The 21,175-nt window shown below is 44.1% G+C and overlaps 1 protein-coding gene across 1 annotated transcript in view; it reads right to left on the reverse strand.

Annotated features, from left to right (window-relative positions):
* LOC126336968 (annulin) overlaps positions 1 to 20,962 on the reverse strand; it is a 192,977-nt gene extending 172,015 nt beyond the window's left edge. Inside the window, exon 1 of the mRNA XM_050001179.1 lies at positions 20,689 to 20,962. Within this exon, the coding sequence (XP_049857136.1) occupies positions 20,689 to 20,845 (157 nt within the window). The 5' untranslated portion in view covers positions 20,846 to 20,962. The remainder of the gene's footprint in view (positions 1 to 20,688) is intronic.
* Between the last annotated feature and the right edge of the window lie 213 nt (positions 20,963 to 21,175).

Genomic DNA, 21,175 nt, shown 5'->3' on the forward strand with positions numbered 1-21,175 from the left:
AGCAATTCAATTAACAGCTCGGTCTTTTGTGGCCATTTTTCCGAGCAGCAGAGAGGACACTGCTCGTTGATGTCCTTTGATGCTTGAAAGGCCCGGGTGATGTTCTGTTTAATTTGTTTCAGGAAAACATACAGGGCAGTCTTACTGTAACATAATCCCTTTCCAAATACGTATACTATTTGGAGACAGTACCTTCTCGTGGAGTTGATCATGAAACTGCAAGGCACACTGAGAGATAATTCTGTAGATGCAGTCAGCTAGTCGGAATCCACTAGGCGAATATCGTTACTCAGGAATGAAGTAACTCACAGGCACCTCTAAGGATTGTAGGAGGCGACTTCTAATGTTACGGGGTGACCAGTGACTCACTCACTAACTTTCGGTTTCAGGAGAAGAACAAATACGACGGGAACAACCGATAGAGTGCTCAGCACAAACAGAAATGTAAGGCCCAACAGTTTAGGCTTCTTAGCGAAGAACCTGACTCCGTTTCACTCTTTGGAAAATCGCTGCGCGCATTATGAAACCGCAGCGTTATTCACCTCGTCCTTTGCGGATCCGCTCAACAGGTGGGAGAACTACGTGATGTCATCCGACGAAAGCGAAAGTGGGCGGTTCGGAGGCAGCGGCCAGCTGACGCAATGACGTCAGCAGACCGTCTTGCGTTGCTGCAGCCAGCTAACAATTAATCGGCTGCCGCAGTTCCTTCTGAGTGAATCAGCGCAGGGCCACGGGTGTTAGGAAACACAGTACCGTAGCTTTCATATATCTCACGTCGCCGCACTTATATTGAAAACAAATATCACTCAAATGGCGTATGTATGCCGTAGAAAAGGCATCACTATTCTCATGGACAGAATATGGAGACCTGCCTCCTTCTGGTTTATTATCTTCGGCCTTTATTCACAGTGCAGAATACAACAGAAGTGTCGGTATCGTGGAGGTGTGGGCCTTAAATCCCAGCCCGGAGGTCAATGTTGTTTTTCATAAGCAGATTAAGAGGAATAGCGGTATAGTTGCTATGAAAAATGACACGTCCAATCCCTTCGCCCTCCTTGACCCATCCTAATTTGTTGTGTGACCGTTAAGAGCTGATCTTCCTGTTTTCAAAAAATCAAATGGTTCAAATGGATGTGAGCCTATAGGACTTAACATCTGAGGTCTTCAGTCCCCTAAAACTTAAAACTACTTAAACCTAACTAACCTAAGAACATCACACACATCCGTGCCCGAGGCAGGATTCGAACCTGCGACCGTAGCAGTCGCACGGTTCCGGACTGCGCGCCTAGAACCGCGGGCCACCGCGGCCGGCAGGAAGCGAGTGATTTGGAGTCTGGTGGTAGGGTTAGGGTTTGGCTAATACGACGATAACTTTATCTGCCATCATATGTAACACCGGCAGTGAAGTAAGGAGTAGGTCGTGTTACGGTCTGGGCGTGTTTTTTCGTGGGTGCGGATAGTTCTCTCATTGCACTTAAGAAAACGCTAAATGCGGAAAGCTACGAACATGTTTTACAGTATTGTGTACTGCGTACAGTGGAGGGGTAGTTCGTAGACGATGATCGTATCAGCATAACAAAGCGCCCTGTCAGAAAGTACTATCTATGAGGCAATGGTTTGTGGAGAGTAACATTTCTGAAATGAACTGCCCTGCCCAGAGTGTCGAACTGAACCCAGTGGAATGAGTTATAAATCGATTTCGCTCCAGATCCCATCGTCGACGGCAGTGCCTTCTCTGATTATGACTTCTGAAGATGAGTGTCCACAGACATTCAGACACTTCATTGGAAGTGTCCACAGCAGAGTTCAAGCCGCTATGGAGATGGGGCGTGGACACATCACATATTAATGTGCACTAATGGATGTCCGGATATTTTTTTTCAGATGGTGTGTCTTGACAAATCTACAGAATGCTCATCAGCAAGGTGAGGTTAAAGACACAGTATGAAAAGGCATCGTCTATCGTATATCCGCCTCGCCTCCGAGGTTTACGTTCCTGTGGTTTTCTCAAATCACAGCGTGTCAATGATGGGACGTTTCTTTGAAAAACACACTTGAAACTTCTTGTCCAATCCGAACTTGTCTTCCACCTCTAAGGAAACTCATTGTGAACGAGGTGTTACAATTTCGACCGTATCCTTCCTTCTCGTCTAAGGTTGACACATTTTCTTAACATCTGAGTGGCTTGAGAAAATATGCAGAAACCACAGAAAATTTGCTTGGTGCCGCCTGAAAATAGCTGAAATCTTAACAGTAGAATGTTTACAATCATTAAGTCGGTGGTGTATGTGTGACCGTTGCTACACGCTTGTAAGTGAACTACAAATATTGATGCGATTATTTTTCAATTGTAACTGCAAAAAAAGCCAGAGATGTATATAAGACTTTTGCTACTCGCTCGCAGGTAACCAAAAATATTAATTCCATTTTTATAGGAATTTGTATAAGGGCGAACATAAAGAAATTCTTTCAAAAACTGTTCTCCTTTGCTAGCACTTAAAATCCCTTCAGCTGTCCGCCTGTACATCTAAAGCAGAAAGAAATGATTCGACTGACAAGATTTGCTGATGACGTTGGTGTTTTCTGTGAGACTGAAGCACAACTGCAGGATTTGCTGAATGGAATGATCTACAGAGCTCAGAGGAGCACACAGTAGATAAAGAGAACAATCCCTCCTACCCTCGAAGCAAAATAATGCGTGACGGACTTAAGAAGAAGTCTGTCACAGGCAAAGAGGACTCTCCAGCCAAAAGAAGCAGTAACAAATATCGGCCTTAGTTTGAGGAAGACATTTTTGAGAAGGTACATTTAAAGAATAAAATTGTATTGAAGGTAAAAACACGAGTGATTTTCTTATTACAGAAGTTTATTCGCCCCGTTCGCATAAAAATACACAACGATTACTCGCTTCAGCGAAATTAAATGGCCGTCTTCAGATAATTTGTACAGAATCTTTTTTTATTTGCAGTGCCAAACCATTTCGTCGACTGTTCACATTACTTGGACACAACTGTAATGTATATGAAGGTATAATTACGGAAAATTCGAACGTCAGACCAACATAAAATGCAAACGAATTCAAAGTAAACATTCTTCATAGAGACGATATCATACAACAAGATAACAGCTGTATGAAATGTCGTCTTTATGAAGTATGCTTACTTTGAATTTGTACGTATTTTATGTTGGTTTGCCATTAAAATTTTCCACATTTGTACCTTTATATACTATACATTACAGCTATGTCCAACAAACGTTGAAAATATGCTGTATAAATAATCTAAAGAGAGCGATTTAATTTCGCTGAAACTGACAACTGTTGTTTATTTTTATTCGATCTGAGGGAATAAACTTCTGTAACAAGAAGAACAATCGTGCTTAGATTGTGAGATCGCCTCCAGTGCTATTGATAATGTCAGATAATCATCATATGTATGGAAGGGAATCATGGACTGTGGAATCGAAGCATTTGAGATGTTATGTTACGTAAGACCGCTGGAAATTAGATGAATTCTTACGGTAGGAAACACCGTAGCACTTCCGCACAATCGGCGAGGAAAAGAATATGTGGAAAACTGTGACTAGATAGAAAGACAACATGGTAGAGGCTACAAATGTAATAGAAGAGAGCCGCTCAGGACAGAAATTGTTTGGTTAAGCGAAATTAGGAAATATACAACAAATAGCTGAGAAAGCTGGATGTTAGTGTTACCATGAGAGGAAGAGATTGTCATAGAAAAGGAAATTATGGCGAGTCGCAAGAAACCAGTCAGGCGACAGATGATGAAAGAGAATAGGAAACTGTGAAACTTGCATTCGCGATAGGAATTTATATTAAAAGTGTCTCGCAAAGGCGGATTGTCCATGAGGCAGTGTTGCCAACCTTTTAATGCTGAGCTCAACGCGATGTTTGGTTTCCCGCTCTGATCATCTGCGAACCGCGCTTTCCAGATTGCCAGGAGTGCTCCACTTCCACCGGCTGGCAACGCAGAGGGGCTGGAACACGGGGACCGCAAACTGGTTTGCCGGAAGCGCTGCCTAGATATAGCCGCCCCGCCTGCAGCCAGCGGCCAGATGCAACAGTAACCACGTGCGCGCGCGGATGCTGCGGCTCCTGTTGCAGCGCTGAGAATAGACGCCACCCTCTCTCTCCGTGTTTCGGTGAGCCAGCCGCCACTGTCGGTGACCTCAGGAACAGCTGCGTGCCGTGACGTCACACCGCTCTGCAGTAGTCCGATTAGCAATACGGCACTTGCGGCGATTGTCGAAACTGGTCGAGGCACCATGATTCATTCCGAGCGGAATACAAAGGTCTACTTTCAGTTGACTTTTAGAATGCAGTTATTCTGAGCTGGGACTTTTTTGATAGTTTTACTTTTAACCGCCTGCCCCTAGTAGCCCTAGAGTGCAAGTCAGCACTTATCCTTAATGTGAAAATACTGTAGCGGTACTACAAAAAACAATTGTCAGTCTGAGATGCTATACAGTCAGTTAGGTTGCTCGATGTGTGGTTATCCACTTTATTTTGCTGTTTAATTTCTTATGATCGTTTCTTACCACTATATGAACTACATCTTATATTAGGCACGATGGTTTAAGCATTCAGACCATAGATTCAAATACGCTACTTGCCAAAGAAAAAAGAAAGATCTAGATGACATTGTCAGATGTCAGTATAGATTCGTACATAAACACACCATTGGTAGGTATGCAAATGATAAGAGTTTCAATTTTCTGTGACTGATAGAACGGCCACGAGAGGGTACAAGTGTTGTTCGTGGTTAGTTTTCAAATGGTTTAAATGACTCAGAGCACTATGGGAGCCGGCCGCGGTGGTCTCGCGGTTCTAGGCGCGCAGTCCGGAACCGTGCGACTGCTACAGTCGCAGGTTCGAATCCTGCTTCGGGCATGGATGTATGTGATGTCCTTAGGTTAGTTAGGTTTAAGTAGTTCTAAGTTCTAGGGGACTGATAACCACAGCAGTTGAGTCCCATAGTGCTCAGAGCCATTTGAGCCATTTTTTAGCACTATGGGAGTTAACATCTGACGTCATTAGTACCCTAGGACTTAGAACTACTGAAACCTAAGTAACCTAAGAACATCACACACATCCATGCCCGAGGCAGGATTCGAACCTGCGACCGTAGCGATCGCGTGGTTCCAGACTGAAGCGCCTAGAACCGCTCGGCTACACCGGCCGGCGTGGTAGGTGTCATTACCAGACCTAGTAAGGTATACAGGGGGCGTGAACAGTGTCGGAAGTTAGGTGACAACTATGAAGGACACGGAAATGTCGCATACCCGTGTGAGGCGGCGTTATCAGCACCTGACACCTCATTGTGAGTCTCCGGCTGGTAGAATCATCCAGTACTCAGGTTTGCTGGAACATTGTGTCAGTAGACTGCATGGGAACTTGAAGGCAGACATATTCGTCGTCAAAGCTTTCCGCCGATCTCTACGGAAGATAGCTGTATTGTGCACCAAGTATATCATAATCTCTTCACACCCCCACCTGGCGTCTGCTAGCAAGTAACGGACTGCCAGCAACATTCTGTGCCAACCCGCGCCACTGATCGGAGACTAGCTGCAGCCGGACTATGGAATTCTCGTCCGATGTGTAGAGTTGACGTTAATACCTCAACACAGATGGCTGCGTTTGGCATCGTGCCGTGACCAGCTGATGAATGGCGTCATTGTGTTCAGTAATGAATTTCGGTCGCGCACTACCCTGAATGAACGTTGTCGGCGAAATTGATAGTGGCCCGAGGAAAGCGACTGTCCTACCAATGTTTTGGAGAAGCACAGTGATGTTACTCATTGCGTTATGGTCTAGAGAGCCATCGGGTATGACTTCAGGGCACGGCTGAGGTCTCTGACGACACAACGGTACGTCACGGTCATCCTGTGTCTATATGTGTTACCTCTCATGCAACTGTATCGTCGTGCCATTTTTCAACAGGACAATGCTCGTATCTCTAAGAACTATCGACCTGATGCTGTGGTCAGCAGTACCTCCAGATTGTCCCCGACAGACGTGTGGGATGAGCCCAACCCAGACGACAACTCCTCACCGTTATCAGTAATTTGACTACCAGAGACCATTTACGTGCCAGCTTCCCTCAGGAGGGGATGTAATGGATGTATGACACCCTTCCCAAACTAATTAGTGCTTGCGTCCAGGCCAGAGAAGGTGCAACATCTTACTGATACGCCGTCTCATACTGTCAAGTTCTTTGTCTGAATCGATCTTGTAATAATTGAAATAACGACACATAGTCTCTCAACCAGTGAAGGTTTCATTTCGCTTTCTTCTGGGTAGTTAACTTTCTTTGTAAGGCTGTGTTTAGTTCTACTTCTGTGTGCGAGATCGTGTATTATGGTTTTTGAGAGAAAGCAAGGCCGTAGGTCAGCAACACTAAACTGTTCTGTCTGTAGTCATGCTGGTGTCAGTCTGACATCAATACAGCCACAAGTAATTATAATCGATTCTTGATAAATGTTACATTGCGACAATGCAATTAATTAAGTAAACCTAGCAGGTGCCTTCACCCTCTTAGGTCTGATGTATCCGCTTGAAGAATGCCCGCATTGTTTTAGAAGGAACCGAGCTCTGCTTAACTCGGAATATCAGGATATAAGTAAAAACTGTGATACTACGCCAGCGTTCCACAGAAACTGATTTCTAGTACCAATAGAGGATTTTTTTAAATACTCTCTGTTCCTTTCCTCTCCACCTTTCTTTTGTATTTGAAATTGGTTCTTAGGAGGTTAGTCGTCTGGCACGCTTGATTTCGAGCTCGTTTCCTGACGTAGTAGACAAAGACATCTACGAGTATATCTCCAGTCATCTTCACGGAATGAGAAACTTGAAATGGCTCATACAATTCTGTTGGTTGTTGTGCAAAAGCGATAATTTCTTATCTATGAAGGATTTGGTGTAGCCACCTGCGATAGTAATTATTTTTGGTCACTTAAGTATTGATGCGGATCTCTTGGTGTTCACTTTTTTTACTTTGGTTATACTGAACGCGGGCCGTCCTTGTAGTATATGTAGTTCCATACTCACAAATAGGCAAATATTCCAACCACACTTCTGAATAGATGCGTCACAAGTTAGTGGTACTATAATGGCACAGTTTTTACTTTCACTCAAAAGTTAAGCAACTACTGATTTATATAGATGCAGCTCTTAAGTACATATTAGTTACGGTGAAACTTGTTTTAAAAGTGAGTCAACCAGTATCTACGACGACTACCTCCGATGTTCGTAATTAAAACGCATTAAATGAGGATTACATTCAGCAGGTCGTACCTAGCAGTGGAGTAGGGGGTAGTGGTAGGTCATTGCTAACCCCTTCCTTCCTGAAAAAAAAAAATGATCTTCGCAACACGCATTCTGTCCCACCACACATAGTTCAGACCCTGGGTGCACTCTCGATAACAATATTTTGGAGCGAATGCCATGCTGTGTGTTTCGCGCTAAAGACTGTCACAAGATACCTGTCATCCACAAATCTGTTAGTCTTATATTTGTGGCTAGCAGAAAGTTGTATTTTAGATAGCCTATCGTACAATCCGTACAGCTGTCTTATTTTAATTGGTTTTGTGCTTGTGGACCAAACGAAACGGTGCAGTGGTAAGATACTGGACTCGAATTCGGGTGGATAGCAGTCTAATCCTCCTACGGCCATCCAGATTTAGGTTTTCAATGTTTTAAAAAACTGCTTGAGGTAAATACTAGGATGGTTACTTTGAAAATGGCACGGCCAATATCCTCCCTTTCGTTTCCAAGTCCAAGCCTTTATTCAAGCTGTAATGATAGTGTCGTCGATCGAACGATACGGCTTAATCTTCCTTCCTTTCTGCATGTGAAAAACTGCATCTTCAACTTGAAATTTAAGTCTCCTTACATCTTACAATGTTAGCTGAGAGTCCGTCAGATGAATGAAACACAGTACGTGGGTAACGAAGCTCTCCCAGGTTTAAAACTACCACACGGTACTGGTGGCTTTAGTTTCTTTATAGTGTGCTTCTTTAATGAAGATATATTAACAGTATCGTTGAGGATGTGTCCTAAGTACCTATTAATTTTGAAAAACTATGGAGAGCCAGACGTTACACACCCGAAGCGACTGAAATAGGAGCTATCATTACGATGCGCCTTTGGCAGGACACTGACATGACTGCTTGACAGAGGGCATGCTATTTAAACGCATGACAAGCAGAGGGCGTGACCCGTTCGCACGATATCTCTCTTTTACTGAGCGACGTGACATTAAGCTCTCCACCATCTTCATTAGCTTCAGCGTGTCCGACGGGTGGACGCCGTGACCCCAGATAAGACGAGGAGGAATGCACACTCCTTAATAAATACATTGTGAACTGAACTGCAGCATGTATTAGCAACGAGATTCGCTGCTCCAATTATAACGAAGTGATAAACTGAGCGGCTGCTCCTCGAAAATTTATGTAGGACACTTGTGGTCTTTCAAGGTGGGAAACAGCCTCACAGTGCCCGTCAAAGGCAGTTAACGCGCATGTGCACCGTGTGAGGTTTCGTCTAAAATCGTCCGTGAATTTCAAAAACTCATTGTTCTTGCATACACAAATTTTAAAACTGAAGTTCATGTAATTTTTATCTTAAAATATTGCGAACTTAAGCAGCATAAAATTAAGGATTGAATCGATTTGTTGTCTTTCATTCTTACTTAGAAACTACTCTGCTTGTAAGTCGCCAGGTCTGTCCCCAATTGAGAACGTTTATAGCGTTATGGACAGGGTCCTACAACCAATTGGGCGGAATTTGACTGAATATCCCTCAGGAGGTCATCCAACAAATCTGTAAACCAATGGCGAGCCGAATAACTGCTTTCATAAGGGACAGAGGTAGGGCAAAGCGTTCATGACTTGTTCAATTTGTGAAGCACATTCTCAGAAAGAAATCATCCATTTTTTTATAAAAATTCTAATCATTTGAATGTTTATACATGTTTATCACGCCAGCCGACTTCAGTCCCATTGAGGTAATTCGTTCGTGAAGCACCGATTTCTTTTTGTTATCTTAGAGTGTAGTAGTCTACGGGACTTAGAGTATCACAGAAAATGATAAGTTTTTGCACAGTTTTGAGTTCGGTAAAAGCAAATTGTATGTTTCGTAGAGTCGCTTACTTGGAATATGAGACATAGGCATACTGCATGAAAGGTGTGAATGAAGCTAACAGAATTCTTCTCATGGATTGTTCGGCTGGTCCCGGAGAAGATTCGAGTCCTCCCTCGGGCATGGGTGTGTGTGTTTGTCCTTAGGATAATTTAGGTTAAGTAGTGTGTAAGCTTAGGGACTGATGGCCATAAGATGTCACACACATTTGAACAGAATTCATCTTGTGCTGTTGAACCCGGAGATGCTATAAGGGTGAACTCAAATCGCCTGCCTCTGGCGAAGACTCAGAGCTGTCCGTTTTGTGGGTTGCTCGTGTCTCGTTTCTGTACCCATGTCAAGCGAAGACGGCAGCTGGCAACCACGGGACAGCTACCGCTAGCGGCTGCCGGACGAGCTGTCAACACGTCCGCGGCATGTGTGGATTTACTGCACGGCTGGGGGCGGCAGCGTCGGCTAGCGCACAAGGCGAGGACTTAAGTACACGCCACTGAGTGCATTCGTTCCTGTGCTCTGGGCTCAAAAGTGCGAAGAACACATCAAGCGCGGCAGTACTGTTTCCCTTAGTGACAGAGGGAAGCAAATTCGGATTTGAACGTCCCGTTGACGCCCAGGTCATCAAAAACAGAAAACAAGCTCAGTTGAACAAGACTAAGGCAGAAGTAGGTCGCGTCTTTGTTGAAGGAATCATCCTACCATTCTCCAGAAGTGTCTATGGTCTTTGCCAAGAGAGCCTGACGAAAGAGATCAAGAAGTAGAAGAGATTAAGATATATGCTTCAACGGTAATAAAAGGTCAGTAGAGGTCGTATGGAAGTGTGGAAATGTATCACAGATGAAAGGGAAATTAAAACGGGAGTCGGTACTGAAGGTAGACAAAGTAGTCGTTGCACAGGCTCCATTGTACAGCGGAATAACGGAAGCGATGTCAGAGTGCGGGAGAAGACCTGTAGGTAGTTATTTGCTTCTCGCTCCATATGCGATTGCAACTGGGTTTTATACATCTCGTGCTCCACAGGTTTTAAATATCGTGTGAAAGATGTATTTACAGTTACCACTGCTGCAACTGAAACTGTTCTTTGTCTCTGCGGCTAGATGCATTCTTTGCTCGGGCAATGCAATAGCGCGCCAGTGATTTAGAAGGCATCAGATATGAAATCGCACTATAAAATAAACTACGGATTTGCCATCATAATTGTAATAGTAGCTGCCAAGGATTGGTAAACAATAAGGAAAAGCATACACATATAATTATTTGCGTAGTCAGTAACACGTAGGTGCATGACAAACAAATGTAAATTCAACCTGTATACCCAGGGACTACCAAATATTTGTACAAAGCACCTTTCGCCAGCCCTTGTACCGTCGTGTGCAGAGTTATCCTCTTATGTGGAAATTAAAATGTGTTTGAAATTTCAGTGAATTACAAACATCAGCTGTGTACAAAAATAGTTCAAATGGCTCTGAGCACTATGGGACTTGACTTCTGACGCCATCAGTCCCCTAGAACTTAGAACTACTTAAATCTAACTAACCTAAGGACATCACAGACATCCATGCCCGAGGCAGGATTCAAGCCTGCGACCGTAGCAGTAGTGCGGTTCCAGACTGTAGCGCCTAGATCGGCTTGGCCACCCCGGCCGGCCCAGCTGTGTACGGGACGTTGATAAAAATCAAGGGGGAGATTTAAAAATGTGTGCCCGACCGGTATTCGAACCAAATATCTCCTGCTTACTAAACAGGCGCTCTATCCCCTATTATTTTACATTTTTTTCGTTACTGTTCGTTGTATTTGGTAGTAGCCGAACGTCACATGACATCCGTTAAAGTTCGTTGTTGATCCCTTCACTCAGTTTTTTTATTTTTTATTTTTTTTTTTAATTACTGCGACCAGCCAGCTCTCTGACCGAACACGCTGATCTACCGTGCCGGCGGCCCCTAACCCACCGAGGGGACAGGAATTAGCGCGGATTTTTCCCAAGCACAACCCCCCCCCCCCCCCCCCTCCTCCAACAGGCTCACATTCTCAACTTATTCCACAGACTACGAATGTAGTGCTCCCTGCCCATTAATCTCAATGCTCGTAGCATGAGTTCGGGCGTATGTATGCAACCGCACAGAAATGATCCTTGCCTTGTGATCGCCGTAATTATATGTGTACCATACACATATAAAATGTGTTTCTATCAATTGCTTCTTCGTTATTTCTCTTCGCTTGTCCTTAGAAATGTTGCCTTAAAGTTTCATTGCTCTACGAACGCTCGTTCTTCGTGGAGGCCCACTCAAGTGGCGAAAGTTTAATTATAACCACCCCGTACTTTGCTCACCACGTCCCTTGCCCGCAACGACCGGTCGCGAAATTAAGACTACAGTGGAAGTCCGGAGAAGCTTTGCACAGATGTGTCAGATGTGTTCCGCAGTGTCTCTAGAATGCCCGTCTGTCGCGTCGTATCGTACTTTTCAGTTTGGAGCACACAGTTAGCACACAAATATGCCTAGAACAATAGTGTCCTGACGAGCGGTTTTGGTTGACTCCGTGCAACCCACATAACATAACTGTCATGCGTTTCTCTCTTCATGACAATGCGCTCTGCATACTGCAGGTCCAACGAACACGCCCCAGCAGCGTTTTCGCTGAGAAGTGTTCGATCCTCCACCAGCCCGGGATTGCTCCCTCTGATTTTAATCTCTTTGCTCACATGAACCGCTGTCAATGAAGACAGCATTTCGGCACAGACAACGAGCTGCATAACAACGTAGGGAACTGGCGGAAATTCACAGACGGTTGCCATATATGACGAGGGCTTTGTAAAGTTGATATCACGCTACCACAGATGTGTAACTCTGAGCGTAGCTTATGTACAGAAGTAGCTGGGAGGTGAAGCTAAATATTGTACATAAAACGTATTTGATTTTCACTGTGGTTTACATTTCGCGACCGATCGTAAGTTGGAAAAAAATGTTGTATAAGGAACGCATGCTTATTACAGAGCAATAACGCGGTTATGATTTATTCGTTTTTTTTTTTTTTTTTTTTTTTTTTTTTTTTTTTTTTACCGCAGTCACTCTTGGTTCAGAGAAAATACCTTCGCGATACTGAAGGATCCTGTAATATGCAATAATCAAAACGTACAACACACAACACAAAGTAATACAACAACCCTCAGATGAAACATCGTACTGTGATGTGGTTGCCGTCACATTTCGTGAACCCATACATGGGGTGCATTTCGGCCAGCTCTCCGTCAGTGAAGGTTGAAGCTATCCATACAGCTGTATATAACTGTAACGTATCACTAACACAGCCAGGGAAACAAAACAAAACTAGGACAGAACCGAGCAGTGCTGAATGCAAGCTAGAAGTCGAAGAGCAAAATGGATAATACTGTCATTAACAGCACATACCATGAGCGAGTGGGAACGAGACAAACAGCGCATACCATCGACTTTTGCACTGTTGCGCACTATTTTCATGCAGTGCAGATACAAAGCTAATTCGGGCAAGAAACCAAAGGATATGCAATAACTCCGTACCGAGGCGCCGGAAACCGTAGATCCATTGTAACGGAATACTCAGAAGGCATCTCTGAACGAACTCTGGAAATTTGTCGGCTGACGGGCCAAAACATAATGGCAGCCGCCGGCTCCGAGGTTGAAGGACACCGCTGGTGTCGCGGACGGGTGACGGCGCAAGGGAAGTGTACGACGAAGCGAGAACGACCACAATGATTCCTGCCCCATTAGTACTGTATATTTTCCCTACCGCGCAACGCGCCCACTTCGAAACTGGCCACACATGTGGAGACTGTCGTGACCCTCCACGTGGAAATGGTCATCTCGGGAACGAGGAAGCTGTTCGGCTGTTCGCGTGCTACTACAGTGTGCATCTACGGAAAGTGATCGAAGAGCGATGAAATCACGAACTATCGACACGGTGTTCAACGTCCAGGCTTCATCATAGAACTCTCTATAGGAGGAAACGTGGTAATCCATGGGAGCTATGATGGTAAAATACAGTCATATCTCCCACAGATTACAGTACTTTGGAGCATACAGTTCAGAACACATTACTGAATATGCGACACCACAATATATGAACCCTACGTGTTCCCTTGTTGACCAAAGGACATCGTCAGTGAAGATTGCAGTCTGTATGGGATCATCAGGATTGGAGCGTTGATCAATGGATGAAGTGCGTTTCTTGTTACACCAAGTCGATGGCAGTGTCAGGATACCCTGTTCTCCAGGGCAACGCCTGCTTAAAACATGCAACACGATACAGGAGAAGGGTGATCGGGGCATTATTATGCAATAGGATATGTTCATATGGGCGTCGTATAATAATAATTATTATTAAATTCAAACTTAAGCTAATGTCTACAATAGTTTTTAAGGATTTTGATGACTGTTTCAGGTAAGCCTACTTTCGTTCGTGTGTCTCTCTACTGACAACTGTTGTCACCTTTAGAAGAATGTGTACAGGAATTGCACATTTATGGTGGAACAACAATGCACTTTTTCCTATCTTATAACGATGGCGTTGAATAGACTGCACAAGGCTTGTCTACCAGTCCTGCTCATCTGATCGACAACACTTGCCGCAACCGTGCGAATGGCGCCTAGAGAAGGGCACCCCGCCATGCACACACTACCTGTCCACGGCTGCAAAGTGCGGAACGTATACACAGACGGTACGTCCGAGATTCAACATCAAGGACGTCTGGTGCTGCCGCACCGGCTGAATCTGGTGCACATACCACTAAATGATTATTCAACATTAAAGGGCTCTCCAAAGCTACGATTACGGAATGGAGGTCTGGCAAGGCCAGCATCTGGCTCAATCAAGTCCTGTTTCTCTGTACCGTGATTAGTGAATGAAAATGCGTTATAGGTTGCAAAACACAGACAGTGATTGTGTAGCAATAACTACCCGTATACGGGCACGCATATGCAGCAAGCAAGTACGATGTGTAAGTATTATTCTCTCTCTCTCTCTCTCGCTCTTTCTCTTTCTCTCTCTCTCTCTCTCTCTCTCTCTCTCTCTCTCTCTCACACACACACACACACACACACACACACACAAACACACACACACGCACAAAACCCTGTTCAGTTTGCTTTCTTCACTTGTTTCGTTGCAGTATCTATCAGTGTTCTAACAAATTGTTGGTGCTTAATGAAAACAACATCCAACAAAGTGAAAATAGTCGCCTCTCTCAACAGGCTGAAATGTAATTTAGGAAAGGACAAACGTTACCAGAGAACAAGGCACCATTACTAATTCTGAAAGAATTCGACCACCTAACAACTCTTTTCTCATTTCATAAGTTTCACCATCTTTTTTTGTCCGCTCCTAATTTCCTTTTTTTGATGTGTTAAGCATCGTTGAAGGAGGCAAAGTAAGTTGCGTAGTTGTTTCTATGCAGTGTCGCACATACAATTTCTTTCATAATAACGTCATCTGTAATGTAATTATAATAATTAGTGACACGATGCTCATATCGGAAAGAAAAAATCATCAGTAAGTAACCTGTCTCAGGCAGTGAGCTCTGGTATTTTATAATAGGTTGTACCAGCTGAGTTATGAGACCATGCTCTTGAGATGAATTGGGTTTACTAGCAATAGACACAGCCTTATTAATGGTGGATCGTGGGTCATTCAGCGATGAAATTCCAATAGAAACCTACTACAATCTTAGTTCTGTGAAAATTGTGTGACAAGACACTTCATAAAAAAGTAATAGAATTTTAAATCAGTTAACAGAGAAGAAATTGAACGTGAATAGTGAAACAAGCAATAAGACTTACACAAGAGGATATTAAATACTGTTGGAATACAGGGAAGTAATTCATTTGTGAACTGCGCAGTTGACTTGTAGTCTGAAAAAAAAATAGTATTACTGTTTAGTTGTACTAATTACTTAGAACGATGGAGAGACGTTGTGACAGCCTGGTAAAGGTGACAGACCAACCCACATCCAACGACAATGTGCAGCTCTTTTGTTATTCGAGGATAGTGGTCGCGTCGAGTGAGGCACAAGCACAAGCGATAGCGTCGCGTAATTCTTACTTGACAGTTTGTCGTCATACAGCTAACTACGAAATTCCTCCACACTAGAATAGACAGCGTCACTGTATCAGGAGATGCAAAACGCAGAATTTCCGAGTGATGTTCCTTGCTTCCAAGAAGTGAGGTATTGGATTTGCATTCGGGAGGATGTTGGTTGAAAAACTCAAACGGTCAAAGGAAGTGTAGGCTTTCAGTAATTTCTCTAAATCATTTTAGGTAAATGAAGAGATCGTCCCTTCAAAAAGAATGCGGCATCCTCATTCCCTCTAAATCCGAGTTTGTATTCAGACCTTAGGGTCATCGTTGATGGGGTGGTAAACCATAATTTGCTTTCCATCCTTCCTTCGTGACAAAAGGGTCTTACAGCCCTTCCCTTTCTTTACTTAGACACGTCGAAAATACAGCTGTTCTAAGAAAATCTTCTGATAGGTCACATGAATGATAAAAAATCGCTCTTAGATTCGGTAATGACAACTGTGTCAAAAGAGAACCGCCCGGAAAGACGAGAGCGTTAGAGCGCCGCTTCCGGGATAGTGGAGCCGAGCCCGCCATACATAGAATCCATCTCGAAGAGTAACGACAGGTGCCGGTAAGCCGCGGTTTTTAGGCTGTTTCCCATATTCATCTGGGCAAATACCGGGATCGCTCCCACCTCTGGCCTCAGTTACACGCTACGAAAATATTGCAGAACGTTCTTACATAGTTCTACTCTGTACGAAGACAGATGGAGTTAGCAGATCCAGCCCTGGAAGCGGGTGGGGGAGGGTGGTGACGTCAGGAACGGTATGTGCCCACCAACTACCATTAACTCAACTCATGAACAATGCGTACCCCATAGTAGAAACGAGAAATGGCAAAAGTAGGAGGAGGAGGAGGAGGAGGAGGAGAAGAAGAAGATGGAGAAGTACGTCAAAACGGAGCTGAGTTGAACAAGGGACGATGAAAAAGTTTTCGTTCAAAGAGTAGCGCGTTTCAGGCGCGTGTGTATAAGTACCGACGCAAAAGGTTAGTTTGGTCTTCGAACGGCAACTTTTTGATTGCGTCTTATGTCTACAATTTTTACTGTAGCCTGATTGTGAAACAAAAGTGAAATAAGTTAGAAGTTATAAATTAGTAAAAACGACGCTTACTGCTTCAACATTCTCATTACGAAGTAATTTTTCTTAAAAAACTGTTTGCTCGAAATATAAGCGACGGGTACATTTTTAATCGTACTCTCCAAGTTAAAGTATCTAAGAGAGCAAAAAAATCAGACATTTCAATGCATAGTTGACAGACAATAGCGCCAAGAATTGTACAATATCTGCCACCGTGAGTGCTAAACAGTAAATCATCTGCACCATAATTTATTTTTTAGAGCATACTCAGGGGTACTCAAGATAAATCAGCGTTGCTTGACAGTTGATCATATTTTGTGTTTCATCCTGTAATTGGTGGTTGGAACGGGCTGAAGCTGTTTTTCTCTGAGCGCTGCACCTCGGATGGGACATTGTTTACAGTAATTACAGCGAGATTACGGAACTGGGGTGGAGATGAGAGCCCCTTCGGACCAGTCGAAATAAGACGTTAAGAAGTACCTGAGCACGTGGTCCCGACAGTGCGCCGTAACGTAGCTCAGAGAACAATGGGTGATCACGGCCCATCCTCAGGGGGCGCCTGCGAGAAACAATACGAACGCGTCTTAGTTAACTCGCTGCTTTACGATATCGTCTCACGACGCCCGAGGAACATACGGAGCGCTGGGAAGAGCATCATTCATCAGACAAGTGTTTATGACAAGTGGCTACTAATGTCTCTCCAGGGCGAAGTTTATCGCTTCAGTTTGCTTGGGCGTTAAGCCTATCCTTATATTTAAATGAACACCAGTAATACTTTAACACTACTTCACATAAATAGGCACTGCAGGTCAATAACGGTTCAGTACTGTGTTCCAAATCAGTGTATGTCACCATACTTATCATTGTTTTATGAAACGTGGAAGTTTTACTTTAGCTTTTGCAATAAACCGCCTTCTAACAACAAAAGCACAAGAAGTTTTTTTCTTTCGTTGCTTAACCAGTTTCGGAATGATGCACTGAAGCATTATATTTTCAGTGCACACGAACATTGATAAGGTATGATAGACAACACCGTCTGTTTACGTACCTTTCAAAATGGAATGTAGTATTAAGAGAATTATTATGGCTTCCTTATTGGAATACTTATTCAAATTCTTCATTGTATCAGGTGCTGACCCATCCTGATGCCAGAAGGTGGAAAAGAGGTTATAAAATTTCGATTTCTTTCTACAGAGCAAAATACTACATAATTATTTTAGATCTTTGATCGTAATTCCCTCCAGAAAATAGTTGTTCTATTGCCGGCTCTTTCAATCACTGTAACCTGACCTTGAAACAGCTGTACGCTACATGTGATTTTCTATCGTGCAATACGTACTCTTGAGTAACATTGTGTTATAGAAAAGAAAATGAAGCAATACTTCCCGTCTGTAAATTCACAACAAAGCAATGAACACAATATTAGTTTCCTATGAAGTGTATTCCCTTTCTTCGCCTCTTTATATGTCCAGTCTCTATTATATCAACCCTTTAGTGACTTAACATACTGTCGTTAGAATCGAGCCCTTGTTTTTGTTACATTTGAACTTTTAGGTAATTACATTTTTTTTTGCCTGTATCGTTCAAGTTAAAAGTCTTACGTTTTGATCATACTATATGCATCATTTACAAGTATACAGAAATAAAAATACGTGAAGATAACGATGCAAGTCACTTCATCAACAGGAACGAGCCACCAGTATAGAAAGTTTTGCAGTTACATTTATTTAAAACAAGCTGGCGCTTTAATACAGACAAAAGAATGCATTAAGAAGTGGAAAAATGGAAGTGATCGAGAGAGAAAGAGAGAGAGAGAAGGAGATAAAAAGAAAGGGCAGATTGGTTTGATCATTATCTTTTTGACAATGCTGTCTTAATATCGAGCACATTTAGAGCGAGCTGTGAAATACAGATCACTTTCTAAGCCATTACTCTCTTATATTATTAATATATAACATCCACATCAAGTCACGGCGGTAAAGATACCCGTGTTTGTCTCTTTAAGGAAACAAAGGGGTGTAAGTAACGAAATGCTATCACAGGTGATGTACGGTTTTCGCTTGCTGTGCTACCCTGAGGTCTGTCGTGATGGTTGTGCGGCTGTTACGCGACTAATGTATATTACACGGGCTGCACCGCGACGAGGTTTCGGTATGCATCCCGTCAAACAATAGCTGTGCGATCATTCCAACGGACGGCGCACACATTATCTGGTTTTGCCTGCGCTTCATTATTACCAGTAATACTTCCCCTTTTCAGGCAGCATACAGGCACAGTTACAGGAAAAAGTTACTAACAGCAGTTTCATTTAACATCTGTTGTAGATTTCTGCTCTAGAAAAGGTATCGCGTTCAGAACACAAGGAATGTGCGGGAGAATTTAGCAGCCCGTCGATGCCGCAGTGGTACAGTCGAACTACTGTGCAGCCTTACTACCAGTTCTGTTGGATGAGGATTCTGGGGAACATTCGTCCATATCCTACTTAAGAACGCTCCCAGAATTCTCTTGAACATGGTGCAGCAACCTTGGGATCATCATACCAGAGTTCATTTTGCTGTCTTCTGGAATATGTTTCCAGTTCCGCTGCGACCTGTCTCCGTGTCACTAGACTAGATTAAACGAAACCTGTCAAGAGGTGTTAGATACCTACGCCCATTGGTCACCGGAACAACTCTGCAATGTCAGCTGCATGGAGTTGTGAACTGCCGTATCCTGCAAGGGTGACGTACAGTGTGTTTCGAATACATTCGTCCTACTTCACAAGACTATATCTTTAACATAAATGTAGATGGAATAGGGGGGTCGATTTTAACTGACAGATCAAAACTATAAATGTACGTAGGCACCAGTTGTCAGTTTCCAGCTCACACATTTATGGGTATGGATATCTCTGGCACGCCTAGCTTGCTCTCTGGCTCGTTCATCTGGCTCTTCCTAGGAGTGGGAGAACATGCCGAAAGCGTCACATTGCAACAGGGCGGAGCACAACGCACTGGCAGCTGCGTGTAACAATAGTTCTCAACAATGAGATACCTTCACAATGGACTGGCGTAAGGATGCCGTATTGCACCTGTGGCTCAAGGTCGCAAGATTTCACGATATGTGCTTTTACTGAACTTTATTCCAACAACTTGGATATACTGCGATGTCACACAGTAACAGCAGCAAATGCAGTAATGCCAGATATGCTCACTGAGGCACAGGACAAAGTTGAGTATCATCTCGTCATGATTTACGTAAAATACAAAGAGCCATTTGAACCATTTTTATTGAAACATTTTCTAGTGGAAAATTGTGCTTTGTTGAACTACAGCGCTGGAGCGGTTATTCTTCAATTCATTTCACGACTGTGGAGCAGCCGCGCTCAACAAACGTGGAGAAACTATCACTTCTTCATAACGTTAAAAATGTTCTACGTCTCCGATATCTGGGCATGTACCGCATTCCAGCGATCGAGGCATGTCTTACGTGGGACAGCTTATTAAAACAGTCGAACAAAGACTACTATCACCGAACGGGGCGGCGCTGTGCTTAGGACAAAGGACTAGTTTTCGGTAGGACGACGGTTCAAATCCCCGTCCGGCCATCCAGATTTAAATTTTCTGTGACTTCCCTAAATTGCCCCAGGGAAGTGTCGGGATGGTTCACTTGAAAAGGGCACAACCTATTTCTTTCCCCATCCTTCCGTAATCATAGCTCTTGCTCTGTCTCTTATCACCGTCTGAGAGACGCTGAAATAAAGTGCTTCTTCCTTCCATTTTCGAGTATAATCAGACTAATTGGGAACCCAGGCTCGCTTAACAACGCAGAACAGATCGCGGCACCTGAAGAGGACGACTGGGCATAAAATGGAAGCAACACCTCGGCTTTACTCAGGAAATCATATCATTCAGCGCGTGGATGATTTTCGTGCGTCCCGTGGACGGAACATTGAACTTTAGTCAAAGATAAATGAAACCTTGGAGCCTATAGGCGAGTGTAGAAAATGTAAGGGTGTATCTCGACACAGTATAAATGAAATGCTCTTATAAAATTGCATAGGTTTTTCTTAAATATACAAATTTTGTAATCAAATGTATCAGTTAAAATTCGCCCTAAGTTTCTGTCTTCATTTGTGTAAATATGCAGGCTTGTGAAATTAGATACATCTATTTCCAACACCACGTAGATCGACATTCATTACTCGCTCATACAGTTCTACTGCGTCCGATCCAAGTAGTTATAGGCTGTATTTCATAAGGATGAAGTACTGTCTCGGGATGGTCTTGTTGTTACTAAGCAGTCTAGGTAGTACATGAATTCTACGTAGGACCCTAGCGAGTTTATACCATCAAGCAGCAGAAGTGGCAGCGGCGAGGTACTTACCAAGCGATGGCGGCGGGGGCACCACAGCGGCGGGCGGCTTGGGGAGGCTGTCAGGCCTGCGTGTCGACCCGCCCCTCACGGGCATCAGAGGGATGCCGCCCCCGCTGCCTTCGTTGGGCTTGAATACCGCCCTGAACGTCGAACAACAGTTACCCATCGCTAGACAGGCCGTCCTTCCCTACTGAGAGACTCCGCTTCGGTACTGGTTGCAACCCGGGCGCGAACAGAACAGAACAGATGCGACTGCTTCGGTGGGAGACGCCGGACTGACGCTACGCGGGCCGGGCCGCGCCTCCTGAGGACCACCTCGGCAGCGCCCCTAGCGGGCGGCGCGCGAAACTCGCGGCCGTTCCAGGAACGCCGCCGGCCCGCCGTGTCCGTGGACACGCCGCGCCGCTTGCCGGGGGCTTCCATAGTCGCGTTCAGCGACGCGACAGACGCTCACATCCCATTCCAGCGTGTTGTGCGTAACCGGCACGCGGTCCGA

Source organism: Schistocerca gregaria, chromosome 2 (genome assembly GCF_023897955.1).
Source record: "Schistocerca gregaria isolate iqSchGreg1 chromosome 2, iqSchGreg1.2, whole genome shotgun sequence".
NCBI lineage: Eukaryota > Metazoa > Arthropoda > Insecta > Orthoptera > Acrididae > Schistocerca > Schistocerca gregaria.